The 16199-nt window shown below is 38.5% G+C and overlaps 1 protein-coding gene across 1 annotated transcript; it reads right to left on the reverse strand.

Moving 5' to 3' along the window:
• Nucleotides 1-1052: 1052 nt before the first annotated feature.
• On the reverse strand, nucleotides 1053-12333 carry rab35b (RAB35, member RAS oncogene family b). The gene is made up of 6 exons (XM_036578848.1): nucleotides 11936-12333; nucleotides 6582-6632; nucleotides 6042-6165; nucleotides 3314-3438; nucleotides 2365-2489; nucleotides 1053-1197 (listed from the first exon to the last, which is right to left on the reverse strand). The coding sequence occupies exons 1-6, from the start codon at nucleotides 11985-11987 to the stop codon at nucleotides 1069-1071; spliced, it is 606 nt and encodes a 201-aa protein (XP_036434741.1). The 5' UTR covers nucleotides 11988-12333; the 3' UTR covers nucleotides 1053-1068.
• Between the last annotated feature and the right edge of the window lie 3866 nt (nucleotides 12334-16199).

A 16199-nucleotide genomic window follows, 5' to 3' on the forward strand; every position in this document is an offset into this window, starting at 1 on the left:
TAACAATCAGTCTTTACAGAATATTTGGGTCTATGGGGACACTGCTTGATAAGGGCTTGTGTAACAACATAAGATTATGATGCAATAACAGGAGTACAGCACCTGTACAAAAAGACCAGCATGAGCCGGAACACTGAGCAGTGCCAGATGATATAGATGCTCATGACCCTGGAGATCCAGACCCAGTCCATACACAAATCTCACAAGTCCAATTCGGCATTACCATGGCAACTGTTGATAAGGGAGGGGGAGGGGGGCTTCTATGGCAACGATGCAGGAGAGTGCTGTTCCACTTTGCTCCCATTTAGGATCATGGCAGTATCACCGTTTTCCTTCTGCTGTGTTTCTGCAAATGCAAAAAGAGGCCTGAAGCATGGTAAGACTTTTGTGAAATGTCAGCAGGAGGGCTGGTAGATGTTCTATAAATGAACCCAGGAGAAGAAAGGGACAGCTTGGCAAAAGAAAAACCCCAAAACTCATGAGTTCTGTTCAGTGAATCCGTTGATCAATACCAAATAGCAATTACTGTGAACTGATTTGTTTTTCCTTAAAATTGAATCATCTCATGAGCTGCTGGCGTTGAAGATCTGAAGTTGCAAAAATGTCCATTATCCTGTAGGACCAGAAAAAAAGCCTCCATTCTAGAAAAAAAAATAAAAAATCTATCCCATCAAACCAAAAAGAAGAAGAAGAAAAAAAAAGACACTCCCAAGACGGGGACAACAAAAAGCAAGAAAACAGACGTCGCTGTAAGAGCAACTCTTAATGCATATATAAATCTGCACATTGTGGTGGCCATGTCAGCTTGCAGGTCCTTCGAGAAAGAAGGAGGATCTTTTATTAAATACCACATCTGTTGAATTCCACATAAAACTCCTTAATTCTAATAAAATCTGTACATTTCTCTTTAAAAAGTCTTTATGATTTGTATTCATCCAAAAGGGACATCTTTCCATTTCATCATTACTGTTTCTTTATTACTCTTTCTGTGGTCTTAATTTAGTTGATCGTAGTCCTTTTCTGTATGGATTTTGCAGTGAAGGCTGCCGTCGTCTAAGATAAGATCCACTAGCAACACTTTTTCTTTCGTTTGCTGTTCTTGCTGAGCTTGACCACGTCGTTCTGTTGCTGCTGTTGCTGTTTGGCCACAGATTCTTTCTTTGCCCGTAACACCAGCTCCGTAATGCAGTTAAACATCTGCAGCAAATGAAAACACGCACAGAGCACAACGTTTAGGCGCATATATATGTATCACGATATCATGATTCTTTAAAGAAGTTTTAAATGTCAAAGATATGTTCTGAAGGTCATATTTTAAGGTGCATACTAACGCATATTTACTAAAGAAATCATTAACTACATAATGGTGCTCACACAGGACTATGTGCAGTTAGGGCTATAGTTGAGCACCCTGACAGAGCACGGAGACCTTCACCATGACCTAACGAACAAACAATGCACTGAACATACTACTACTTTTACCTGTAACTATAAAAAGATGCATATCCTGCACTTGCACCTGATATAATCATCATTAACATACTGTGCATATTATTATATAAAGTACTTAAACCTTATTAGTAGGGTGGGGCAGATGTTTCTGACAGATATTCAGATTTCAAACCTGATCCTTGATGAAGCTGATGCTTTTCCAGAACAGCAGAACGTTTTATGCGATGCTGGGCAACGGCGCCTAAACATCTGCATTTTTTTAATTAACGTTACATTTCTTCTTAACAGTAATACAGGTAGATTTAGTCCCAATCTCACATTTTATACATTACATAAACATTTACATATACATTTTTTAAAATAAACATTATATACATTTTATAAACGTTTATATACCAGCCTTGGTAACAGCATACATGTACATGGAAAATATTGGATATGGGCATCGGCCTCCAATTCAATTCCATCAGTGCACCCCTATAGTCCCTACCCCATTTTGCTCTTTCCCCATACAAGACACTGTGTGAATACTACGTAAAACAGGTAATATTTTCATATTTTGCTGATTATATGGTCAAGTTGCTGGTCACAACACTGAAATGAGCTGGGAATGAAAAGAAACCAAAAAAATAAACAAAATCACTGCTCATTTTCAAAGCTCACAAACTGTCCTCTGTCCTTATTTAAGTGTTCCACACTACTGTTTCTCAAACATACTTATCCAAAGTAGAACAGAAAATCAGTTGATACTCAGTGCTGACTACATTCTCTGACACCAGTAACAACTTAAGGGTCCCATCCATCAACTCTGGACCTTTGTTCTTCTCCCTGGACACATTTTAATGCTGCACCCTGTCAGCAATTTTATAGGGTTCTAAAACGTGTCACATTCCCCGAAGCTGCAGCACTCACCTCCTCCACGTTTATGTTCTCTTTCGCACTCGTCTCGAACAGGCGGATGCCCATCTGCTCTGCAAACTTCTGGGCATCGTTTGTCTCCACTACTTTAGAGTTTGGGTCATCATTCTTATTACCCACTAAAAGGAGGAGGACATAGGACAAAGAAATCATGTCAAGGGTGGCGTGAGGTACAGTGTTTCAGACAGCAAGACTCAGACTTGAGGTGCAAGTCTGATCTTGCAGCACTTCAATTGTTTTAGGATTCTTTAGGAAGCATTACCGAATCTCAAATTTCACACATCCATACAACTGGATTGGATTATTGTAGCACAGTTCAGAATAGTTTTTAGAAATACACTGAACCCAATCACAAATATACAGTTGAATGGTCAAATAACATGTTTTGTTGATTTTGTAAGTGAAAATTAGTACACATTATCCACAGAATACACATTTCTACACATTTTAATGCACAACTGCTGTTTATCTGCTGATTTTAACATAAAATAAAACTGGTCTGTGCAAAACATACATTTTTTTATTTATTTTTTCTAATATATTCAACTCAGAATGTAAACAGAAAAGTGTGCACTTAAAAAGCTGCAGAAAAATGTCACATTTAAGTTTAAGGTGTAATTTGACAGAGGGTATTCAAACCTTTGTATACAAATGATTTAAATACAGTGGAATTTAAACAATGAACATTTTTGAAGGTATTTTCACATTTTAATTTTTTTTTTTTATTTTGGATGTAATACTCCAAACTCATAGCAATAGAACTGCCACCTCCATACTCTTATAAAGGTGGTTTTATACCCCTAACTGAGACCATTATAAATATGTTCAATTATACCTTTCATAAGTACATCAAAAGTGATAACAAGAAAAGTGAAGGTGTCCATAAACCACTCTTAGTTGTCCTCGTTTTACTCGCTGTTTAATGATACAGAGGGGACCTTACCTAATATTCGACATACGTCATCACAGTTCTGATTAATTTCATGCAGCCATCGTTTGACGTTGACGAAAGATTCTGCACTGGTGACATCATATACTACTATGACCCCATGGGTCCCTCTGTAATACCTGGACAAGGAGAGAAAGAGAGAACATAACCAGGCTATTCTTACAATGTCCAGCAAGAGGAGCACCAAGGGCCAACGATGTTGCAACTTCAGCTCTACAACAGTGAACAGAGGCATAGCCTCAGGCTTTAAAACACCACACACACACACACACACACACACAAAGAGCTCTTTGATTGTTGTGTTTTATGGAGCTGCCCAAGCCTGTCACAGTTCTGACATAAAAATCAAAGGAAGCACACTCGCACTTTACTTCTCTCACACACACTCACACACATATATATATATATATATATATATATATAATATATATATATATATATATATATATATATATATATATATATATATATATATATACACAAATATATATATATATACACACACACAAGCACACAAATAAGCTCTTTACACTCTAATGAGCCAACACCACTGCAATGCCCACACCCTCATCACACCCACTTGCTTCAAACTGGACTTTAGACAGATTTACTAAAGCCATGTACAGAACCAATGACATCATTAGTGCATAATCATCAACCAGACTATTACTATCAACACTATGAATCTTCAATAAGCTAAAAAAAATCCAGGCTTTCAGCTTACATTTAGAGACGTGTTGGGAAAACCCTTGTGCCGGCATGGATCTGCTATCAATAAAAGGTCTTCAGCTGAGCTCTAATAGAGTGGCAGAAGCAGCGCAGCACTAACGAGAATCTTCAAAAGCGTCCCTACAGCACTCAATTAGCAAGCAACCGAGCTGTGCTGAAAGCCCAGCGCAACCTACTCCCACAGGATGTCCACAACACCACACACACACACAGCTTAAGGAGTCTGACTTTGGAAAGAAATTTGTTAATTATCAGCTTCTGTATAACTGCCTTAAAGCTGAATTAGCATGTGGGTCACATGAAACATTGTTTCCAAACACATTATTTTTTCAATTAAATAAAGTTAAAAATACATCTCACATTATTCTACAACTTTATATGAATACATTTTCAGTGCCTAAAAGTAAAATTAACTTTGGGCATCTGTGCATCCCAAAATCTAAAATTATCATAATCTAAAATTACCGTCCAACTATATACATAGATTAAATGAACTATGTCATATTAAATTCTAAATAAAACTGTTTGGTACGATGTTTGCTTGAAACATTTAAAATCAGAACATCTGAAAGCTAGGGCAGCTTCAAAAGTACATAACTCACTGAAAAACTTTTGTAATTCAGATTACCTCAAATGTCATGTGGCACAACCAAAAACAAAAAAACTGTCATTCTTACAGGGCAGGGTATTGCACCATAAAAGAAGCCCTCAAAAGAAGGACAGGATATCGCACCTTTTAAATAGGACCCCAAGTGGCCTTAAGCAATGTCATGGTCAACAGCCTTCATACAAATACTGAAATAGAGGCTGATTTTTAAGGGTTAGTATCAGTACTGAAAAAGTGGAATCGTGCCATCTCTCATCTCTCACGGAAATTACGCCCAATGTGTAGTGACTACTGCTCGTCATTTTAGTTCCTATCAAAGTCATTCATATAAACAGCACTGCGGATAACACCTTTGTCCCACACACATAAGACTGAAGGCTCAGTTCCCCATCCAGGCAGGAAGGTCCCTCTTATGCCAATATGAGTCTTGGGGCAAGATACTAAATAAGTCTGCTAAATACATAAATGACTCTGATTTAGCCATGTCACAACTACAGTGTCTATAAAAAGTTTTCACCACCTTGCAAGCTTTAATATGTATTAGAAATATGTTTTCATTTTGATATTAAGAGTTTATTTCTGCTGATCAATGTAAAAACAATTACAAATAGGGTGATAATTCTGCATCAACTATTATTCTTGCATACGTGAGAGTAACAGTATTATAATGTTCATCATTTCATTTAGTTCACTCATGTAACAGTCTTATAGCCTAATACAGATCACCAAGAACACAGGCACCTCAACTAACTAAAAAATCATGTTATAATCTAATCATTTTGTTCATCTGTTTGGATTTAAGGTCCAGCTAGTGACTTCACAATTTGGACAGGAAGCGTATCATCGACTGCCCACACAGCGGCAGCTGTCATTCCAGCAGAGCAGATGACTCATGCAGCCTCACCAAATTTGATTACAACTACTTTGTCAAATAAAAAACTTTGATAATAATAGTATGCTTATGTATTTTTTCCAAAAGGGGTTAAATTTAGCTTAGCTTAACGTTCCTTTTGGTTCAACGTCTTATACTAAAACTACATTTTGTTTTTTTGGAAACAATTATTTCCAGACAAGCAATCTAATCCTTATAATTATGTCCTTCCCCCTGTTAACAGTACATATTTATTGTGCTTCCCATGGGGGCCAAACGCAGCTTAGCTCATCTGGTTCACTTCATGAGGGCAATAGTTCAAAGTCTTATGCTAAAATTCATTTTGCTCTATGGCAACAACTATTTTCAGATAAGCAATCTAATCCTTATAATTATGTCCTTCACCTTGTTGGAGTACACTAAGTGTAACCTACAGCAGGGAGTAGCTGTAGATCACTTAGGCTTTTAAGTTACAGCTCTGTACAGCTTATATTATAAAGACAGTCTTTACTCACGTAGAGGTGATGGTTCGGAAGCGCTCCTGCCCTGCTGTATCCCAGATCTGTAACTTCACCTTCTCTCCGTTGATTTCTACTGTTCGGATCTTGAAGTCGACCCCTATAGTGGTAATATAGCTACCTGTAACACAACATACACAAATATGTTACAAGGCCACAAAATTCTTTTTTTCGTGATGTAAGCATTTTGGAAGTGAATTTACAAACAATAATAAAAACACAGTCTGAATCAGCTTTAGTGTTGGTACAAAACCTCATATCTCCATTTTTGTTGTTGCTAGCTTCCAGTAACATTGTGTCAAAATTTTATAATGAACGAACCAATGCAGATGTTCCAAATTGACTTTTAATAAAATCTTGATACATTAAAAGTTAAAAACAATTTTTGCTCCTCTTGTGAAGTCACATTTTTGGAGATACTAGCTTTCATTCCAACACCAGAAATATGCACCATTATGCACAACCACCATTTGCACATTTGAGGTCAGGAATACTCTACAGCCCTCTGAATCAAGCTAAAACAGCTTAACAGCTTACCTGAAAATGTGTTGTCTGCAAAACGCAGAAGAAGACTGCTCTTCCCCACACCTATGCCAAGGGAAAAATAAGAGTCAGGACTTAAAAACAAACACATTAACAGATAACAAACTAGAGTTTGAGTTTTTGTGTATCTTTTGCATTTGGTTCAGTCGGTTTCACACTGCAGCGGCAAAAGTACAGCAAATAAAACTGTTCACTGGTCGGTCTGAAATTTGTCATGGATACAAGCAGATCTATCCCTCACATGTACTCCATGTGCCAAAATTAAATGCATTGCTTTGCTATTATTTTATCACTGATGCCATTATTAGCAGCAGCTCATGCTGCAAGAACGATACGAGTGTTTGTAAAGACTGAGATGCCTGAACAGACAGATTATAGAGAGAGTACAGTGCTGCTAGAAGAAGAGGAAAACAAGCTCTGTATTCATACCAGCAGCAAAATGAGGCAGTATTTACTTGGAAGGGAGTCCTACATTGTTTGGTGGACCACAATTCATTTGTTTAGCGTGCACCCTATTACAGGAGGAGTGTTCACACCTATCAAACTGAACCGAATAAAAAAAAACCAAAACAAAAAAAAAAAACAAAACAACATTTGGATCAGTCCGCACCAAACAAGGCAGGTGTAAAAGCACCCTTAGTTCCAGAAGCATAGTGTGCACTAGAAGAATATCTTCAGGATACATTGTCAATACCAGCGTAGTGTAATACTGACGTACCATCACCATCCTTTTCAGTTTTAGCAATACTATTTGATAGATAATTAGCAATATATCCATATTATAATGCCATAAAACATTTGTGTTGAGTCAAATGTTAAAACAGGCAGATTATGCAGACCGTGTGGTGCTGACGAGCTAGAACAACAGAAAAATCATTGCTCTGATGCTGAATTCCCTTGTTTGATGCAGGCCCTAAAAATGTATTCCTGGCAGTGAACTAAACCAGGGTTCACTCTGTGCACGCCTTAATACAGGTGGAGTGGTCACACCTGTCCAAATGGACCAAACAAAAGGAACTGCTCCACACCAAACAAGGTTTTTCTTTAATTCGTCCGACGGACCACAGCAAACGAGGGAACTCGACATCAAATAAGTAAGAGTGTGTTAAAATGTGCAGCAGTTTGTTCTCTGTAAAGGACGTGTTAACTTATGTTCATTTTCACATGTGAAGTGACCGGAGCGCCCAAACGTTTGCAAACAACTGTATATTTACTCATTGAATGGTTGAGTTTAGAGATGCGCTGATAGGATAACTGCGTGCTGATGCCAATATTTGTTAGGTACATATCTGCTGATGCCCTTACCGATATCTACAGAAACATTTATAAAATGTAGAAACTCGGACTAAATCCACCTGGACCAGCGCCATAGAGAAATGTGTAGAGGGTTACCAATGCAGAAAAAAATGAATGAAAAGCAGATATTTTAAGCACAGTAGCCAGGTGCTGCCTAAACCTTTTCCTCTTCTAGAGTGCAGTAAATAGGTCATCAAATACCGGTATGAAATATCTGTCAGACACTGATTTGATTCTGCATCCTAATTTACACATTAAAATTCAGACCTGTTTTAGCCATTTAAAAAGGTCTCATCCATTACTATCACTCAGGTCCCTACTAAAGGAGATGGGAAAAGATTTGGGAGACTTGAACAGCTGTCCTAGGGCTGGCAGTGAGCCAAAGAGCCTGGCAAGTTGTTAGACAAGTGTAATGCGATGCAGACACACAGCTCCGGCTAAGTCTCGAATGAAGGGCACCGGAGTGAAAACAAATCCTTGTCGGGGCACTCTCTCCGGACCGTGTCAGGACCAACAGACATGCAAGGCAAGCACTCAAGAGCGGAAGAACAGAGGTACAACATCTCCACTGACAACTGACGCTCTTAGCTCGAGAGATAACTCACTCCACTCTCTACTTTGAGACAGCCCTGCTAAAGATCACTGCAAACAGAACACAGCAAGTACAAAACACGCTCAGGGGAATTCCTATCAACAATTGGCTTATGTGGTGTCCTCTGAGCCAACTTCAAGTGTTACTAAGAGAAAATACTTAAAATGACTGATGTAGACCAGTCTACTTGTATGGACCTGCAGACTAACACTCAAAACTCCAACAATACACAACTTCACAGACTCAGGCTAAGAGTAGCCGATACAGCAACCAGCGGCGGGTAGTATGGAACACAAAACCTGAAGACATCTTTATGACACACATCATGATATTTAGCTATTCTGAGGTTTGGAAACAAATTGTAACCAAAACTTCTACTAGCAAAACAATCACACTGTGTGATGTTGCTAGCTGTGTATTTCTTCTGTTTAAGTGAAAGCGCTTCAACAAAATATGCTCCATTTAAAAACTCCTTTCAAAAACTATGAATATGATTATCATTTAACATTTCACATTCTATACTGCATTTAATTCAAATCCAATTAAAACAGGGCTAATTATGCTCTCTTTGTAATTAAACATGTAGTTCATCAGTACTCATTAATTACTGAATATATTAATGACATGCTCATAAATATCCGTAATGTGCGTCATCAAAAATGCAGAGCCTGTGTCCCTGGTGCGTTTTTATTTTTCTTTTAACAAACCACCAGACCAGTTGGATTTCCACACATTCACAAATATCCACAATTAATGACAAAACCAACATGATGGCAAATGGGCTTATAAAAAATGTTGAGTTTTATTGAACACTTTTCAAAGCAACACCTGACTGATTTTGGGACTGAAGCATACCTGCCGATCGTAAATACTATACATATCTTTGCTGTCCAAAGAAAAACAAGTATCTCCAAAATAGCAACTTTAGAAGAGAAGGCAAAAACATTCTTACCTTTTAATGTAAGTTAATGTAAAGAGATTTTATTCCAGGTAATCCTGAAGTAGCTGGTTCAGATTATGTAGAAAATTTTAAAATAACAAAAATAGATATACTTTTTTGGACAGCAACAACAACACAATAAACAAGCTATAATTTTGGCCACAAGACTCCTTGTCTATGCCTGCTGTAGCAGTGCTGATTGTTGTTTACAGGCTCTCTACAGCTGGTTTAAATCTTTTTCTTTATGAAAAATGAAGTTGGCCAGTGTTAAGAACTACAAATACAGCCAATACCTGCAATGTAAGCAGGAAAGTGTAGTGCATTGTAACTTATCCTAATAATTGTAACATATCACAGCTGTAGTCACACAATCAAGATGCAGGTATTAATGACCGTGAAGGACTAAAACTGTGGCAAGGACTGAGCGCCAACACAGAGTCCCCATTTTCAGTGGGACCAAGCCAACTCTTGATTCTATACCATAGAACCACATCATTAGAGCACTTTCATTAGAATGGATCTCATCTTTGGCCTAAATAATGGGCCATAGTGGGCATGTGGCAGTTTGGGAACACTGAGGCCTGTGTATTACCACAGGAGGGTGTGCAGAGGGCGGCTCCCTGCTATTGTGGACGCAGCCTGCGGATGGGCTAGTGCCAGAAGTGATGTATGAAGAGCCACAGTGCCACAGGCCCACTGTTTAGGGCTGTATAAGCCTTATAGCTGCATATTCATTGAATCTCAAAAGAATATAATGTGTCATCATATCTAACCCAGCCTAAGATCAGCCATTCAGCGCTTTAACTTCACGGGAATGAGCTTAAGTCACACTTCAAAGAGAGCAGCTATACAAAGCTGCATGAGTCTCCAACCACAAAAACCACATGCTCAATGACAAAGGTTAACATCTACACAGAAGAAGACATTGAAGATATCTGCATTGTTCAATTACACATTCTTGAAGGGGATTTTTCAAAATGTCTGTCCAATTCAATCTTTAAGACGTAAGCAAAGTCGTTCCAAGCGGTTCAGTGTGAACCATGTCATTCTAGAGAAACTTACAAAGTGTAAATTATTCACAGTGGTGGCGCTAAACAGTAGCGGTAGTCGGCAGTAGCGTTTAATGCCTTTAAATGTGCCCTCACAGAAAGCTATTACATGAAATGGTCACAAATAGATTGATACCTGAGACATTATGATAGTATTGAGATAAGATTTTGGCCTGAAACATATTTTTAAATTAATTCATGGTAGAGGGGTACATGCGAGGCATTCTAAGGTAAAACAGTACCCAAACAAAACTTCCCATTATCACCATTACATATAAAAACTCAGAAGGCATGTGTAGGTTCGCTGGTCATTTTGGATAGTAAATACAATTACTACATTTGTTTTGTAGATATTGTGACCCACATGCCAATCACCACCACTACAAGGAAATCTGAGTTTCTCTACAATTACCATTTCACTCCAAATAAGTCCAAATGACTGTGCTTACTTCTCAACGATTAAACTACACTAATTTTAGAAGAACTTGTGGAATTCTCCCTTTAAGTGGTGGTTTTAAGTGTGCTGTTGACATATAGGCTTATGCCTGCATTAAGAGGGCACTAAAGGGCAAACTGGGAAAGAGACACAGCACATAAAAGTATATGCTGACTTTAGTGTTTCAATACCATGCAAAATAAATAAATAATAATTAAAACTAAGGAGGTCTGACTCTTTCCTGCTGTAAACACACCTCGTACGTACACACACACACACACAGCCAGCGTGAAACCTGTCTGTACAAACTCCACCAACACCTCATATAAAGCACGCAGTGCCCAGCAAAACCGTAAAACATTCGTACTGCATTTAAGATGGACTTTTAGAAGTCAAAGCCGCTGAAAGCCTTTTAGGAAGAACATCGTTATACCCAGGTTTCAGTTTCTGTTCTTGTCGATATAAGACTAACAGAGCAACTTCTTTCTCTATCTGTACTAACAATACCAACTATATAGTTTTCTTTCTGTTCACATATGCACCAGAGGCTCATTTCACTCAAGAAGCAAAGAAAAAAAAATAGACGTCCTGGAGCAATATGTATAGCTACTAAGTTAGCTGTTGTGTTTGTTTTGACCGCTACTGATGTTTTAAGGTAGAGGCGAATCCTCTGTGTGTTCTGTGTTGCTATTTAGACGAACATACGTAAAAATTCCGAGAGAAAACATTTAAATTATTGTACAGAGAATGAAATACTGCTGGCAACAAACCGTATATAAGCGTATTATTCACAGAAAGTAGCTCCAGCAAACACATCCGGCCTGGTTGTTTGACATGCCCAACCCAGTTTCAACCCTCGCCGCTTGTTTGAGCAAAAGCAACGAAATGGAAAAGCAATGACGACCTAAAGGCTTCTCGGTCAAGGTGGACCCGGATCTCGGTGGCCTCGCTGCGTTTGCATTTTGTTACTCGACCCTGAAAGGCAAAATCGCAGCTGAGGCCTATTTCCCGTGGCGCGTCCGCGGCCTCGCTTACCGCTGTCCCCGATGATCAGCAGCTTAAAGAGGTAATCGTAGTCCCTGGCCATGCCGCTGGTTTGGCTGAAGCCCCGCTCCTACGCGTAACGCTCTGCCCGCCTCCTTCTCCCCGGCTCATCCGCCGAACCCCTCTCTCGCTCCGCGAAGCTGCCAGACGGCCCGCCCGCCCGGTAACAAGAGGAGGCTGCTTCGTCCGACGGGCCCCAGTCTTTTCCAAAAGCCGGCGACTGGCTCGCTTGCTTTTTCTCTTTGCTCTCCTCAGGGCTTCGCGGTGTCAGCACTCCTCTCCCTTTCAGCTCCTCCACAGGCGGAAACTCCGCTTCCTTGTCTCGGCCGCTTAGCTTTAGCTTAGCAGCTAACAGCGCCCAGCCCTGCGCCGGCCGCTCTCCCACTGCGCAGGCGCGCACCACGTTTCACTAGACACTAATGAAGCCAAGTTTGATTCAGTTTGCTGGACCAATTGTTTCGCGCTTTCCGTTACAATAAACCGAATCCGACTCAACGATTCATTTCTGTCTTACGCATGACATACACAGAGCACAAACACATACGAGAAAAAGGAATCTACCGGGCTCCGTAGGAATCCCATTATAGTCTACGGAGAGAAAACAGGAGACAATCTGGTTTTGTAATTTTATAAGATTAAATTTTAAAATACTATTATGCGAATTTTATTAGGACAAAAAAAAACATCCCCGCCAGGTAACGTTATAGGAGGAAAAAATCCTTCAGCAGTATGCTAACATTTTAGGACTTATAATTACTTGCTTGAAATTTAATACTTCTTTATTTCGAGGTAGTATGTCGGAATTTCATCTTTAAAATCTCGAGAAAATAAACAGAGAAGGAGAAAACAAAATCCTCTACGTGGCAGGAATGGGCTTCCATAGAATCCATCAACCAGTAACATGGACGACGTAAACATGCACAGATGCTCCTGTAAGTCGTATTCAGCCGAGCTCGTAAGTGGGTTCAATCCCTTTATTGAAAAGAGCCGATTCTAAAGAACGATTCATTCACGGGTCGGACATAGCTGTTGTAAAACTATGAGTGGCTCGATTCAGTTCACCGACAACTGTCCGTTTCAGTGGAACACCTTACAGGAGATGTAGGCAGACACGGTTACACTTAACCGACAACTGTCCGTTTCAGTGGAACACCTTACAGGAGATGTAGGCACACACGGTTACACTTAACGAGAAACAGATCATGCTTTACACCTAAAGCAAATAACAGAAGGTCAGTGTGTACAAAACTACACATATACACCGTGTACGGCGTTAAAGGCAAATGGACAACCTACAAGCGAAAAACAATCGGTCGGATTTGTTCATAGACTGTTAGAGAAGGTATGACTGTATGTTTCAAAGTTCACTGCTGTTGGATTATGTATAGCCTGTCTTTTGCTCTATTTTATAGCCTTCGTTATTCCGTGAAGTAATCTTTTGGACGTTACTGGCTGGACTGGCACGCCCGGATAAATCTTTCACCGGTGTTGTTTTAACCTCTTATGCTCGTGTGTATATTTCGGTTTTCCCATCTGAATTTACATGCCCAAATCGTAAGGCAAACTATTCAGAAACTGCATGAAATAAATGTAATGTAAGTTCCCCTCAAATTAACAGAAAATATGTTTTATGATCATAAACACAATGCTATATGCTTACAATTACTGCTGAAAGCCAGAAATCTTAGTTGCTCTTTGTATTTTTTTTATAAAAATAATTTTTACAGAGCAAATCACTGAAGAGACACCATCTGAGATCCAGTTTATAGCTCAGATTTATGGAAAAATGGGTCAACTTTCAGTAGAAAAATAAAATTGTGAGTTCAGCTTCTTTTATTATAAAGTTTTAAAATTACATTACCCATCTATTTGACTGGAAAGAAGATAGTTACAGCTCTCATATGACACCCAATGTAGCTTATGAAATATGAAAGTTATGAAGTAAAGAATATGATGAAGTGCGTTTTAGAACCACCGGTGGTTCCAAGGAGTTAAAAGGGTTCCCACCACAAATATTTGTAGGTAGTGAATATAGAAATTAAAATGATGAAGAATGTTGCCTCCCATTAGAATAAGATCAAATACACTTACTTTCACAAAACACTAGAGGGCAGAGCTATTCTACTGGCCTATTTGAGTGTCAAACAATGTTTCCCAACTCCAGTCCAGTAGGTCACTCACACTGCTTATTTTCCCTGCAAGTGGACTACAGTGTAGAGTACTTACAAAATACTAATATAAAGCACTATTGACTATACTGACCTGCAGTTCTGTCTTGAATGCATTGACAGGGTCATGTCCAAGGTAAGTGCAACGCAAAAAGGGTGACCTAGCGACCTTGCCCAATCAGACGTCCTGAATGAACCATAAGTATTAAACCTAACTTTTCTGTGAGTGTGTCTCTTGGTGACTTATCTTTGAAAACTCGTAAAAATTCATTTTCAAAATGAAATAGCCTTAATACGCATAGCTCAGCCAGCTGAAACAACCTCCTATAGTCTCCCTGATAAGCCACCTACATCAGTAATGACATCTTTCTCAGTTATCAATTAACAGTAGCTTACAACTGTTATAAACAAATGAAGTTCATCCGCGTGATCTTGACCCTGTTCCTACTTCTGTCTTTAAGATGTTTTTTAATTGTGTTCAAAATGATGTTTAAACTATTGTAAACTGTTGTCGACAGGTGCTTTTCCAGATGCTTTTAAAACTAACTTGGTAAGGCCTCTACTAAAAAAGAGTAGCATGGATCCTTCCGTACTAAATAATTTTAGACGAATCTCAAACCTACGTTTTCAAGTCATAGAAAAAGTTGTTTTCAAGCAATTAAATGCATATCTAATATAAAACAAGTTATATGAGAAGTTTCAGTCAGGTTTTCATTCTAACCATAGTACTGAGACAGCATTGGTTCATGTTGTCAGTGACCTCAGGCTCAGCGCTGATGCACAAAATCCTTCTGTTCTGGTCTTACTGGATCTTAGTTCAGCTTTTGATACCGTTGATCACAAGATTCGAATCCACCATCTTGAATACTGGGTAGGCCTCTCAAGTACAGTTTTAGAATGGTTTAAATCATATTTAATTAATACACAGTTCCTGGTTTCACTGGGAAATCATTCATCAAAAAGTGTAACATTTCTTGCGGAGTCCCACAAGGTTCAGTTTTAGGGCCTTTGCATGTCTCTTTGTACATTACCTCCAGAAGATGTCGTTAGGAAACATAATATAAATTTTCATAGCTATGCCGATGACACCCAGTTATACATTTCCATTCCTTTTGATAATCAAGATTCTTCAGACAGGCTTACCTGCCATGTGTCAGATTTCTTAGTGGACGTCACAAACTTTTCTACAATTAAATCATGAAAAAACTGAAATACTCATACTTGGTACTAAAATTTAGAGAAAAATGCTTTATGAGAAACTCAGTTCTAAGGCTTCTTATACCAAACTTGAAGTATGAAACCTGGGTGTAATCTTAGATTCTGAGCTCTGTATGTAAACGCAGACAGTAAAGTAGCTTTTTATTATTTTTTATCATAAATATTGCTAATGTTCGGCCTTTTCTATGTCAGACCGAAGCAGAGAAACCTGTTCATGCATTTGTTACAAGCAGAGTTGATTACTGTAATGCTCTTCTTGCTGGGCTTCCTAGGAAACACTTAAAAACGTTCCTCTTAATTTAGCGTTTAAATAAATTCAGTGTTTTTAGGTATTTATTTCTTTGATTTGATCTGTGTCTTTGTCTTATATCATTTTAAATTAACACTCATAATTTCTTCTATTACTGTCCAACTTTATCACTTGTCTGTAAAGCACTTTTAGCCGCCACTGGTATGAAAAGTGTTCTATAAATAAAGATTATTATATTATTAATATTATATCATTAAAATGACACAAAAATGATGTGCTGGTTTTTCTCTGAACTCAATCTGTCCATTATTTTACTTATATTTACTTATATAAAAATATTGCATCAATGCAACGACTGACAAAAGAAAGACAAAACTGTGTTGATGTAACGTATTTTAGTCATTCATGGGGAAACAATGTGTTTAAACCAAGTAAATGAAATGCATCACTTTTTTCAGTGCACAGTGTTAATTTCATATGGAGAGGCCATAGTTATTAATTTAGGTTGCTTCACTACAGGTTATACATAAGTATAATGATAAGAAAGCTAGCCAGACTGCACTGTATAAGGTAACCTACAACACAAGCATGTATTCAACTGTAAAAAGAAATTAGCATG

This window comes from Colossoma macropomum, unplaced genomic scaffold (assembly GCF_904425465.1).
Source record: "Colossoma macropomum unplaced genomic scaffold, Colossoma_macropomum, whole genome shotgun sequence".
Lineage (NCBI taxonomy): Eukaryota > Metazoa > Chordata > Actinopteri > Characiformes > Serrasalmidae > Colossoma > Colossoma macropomum.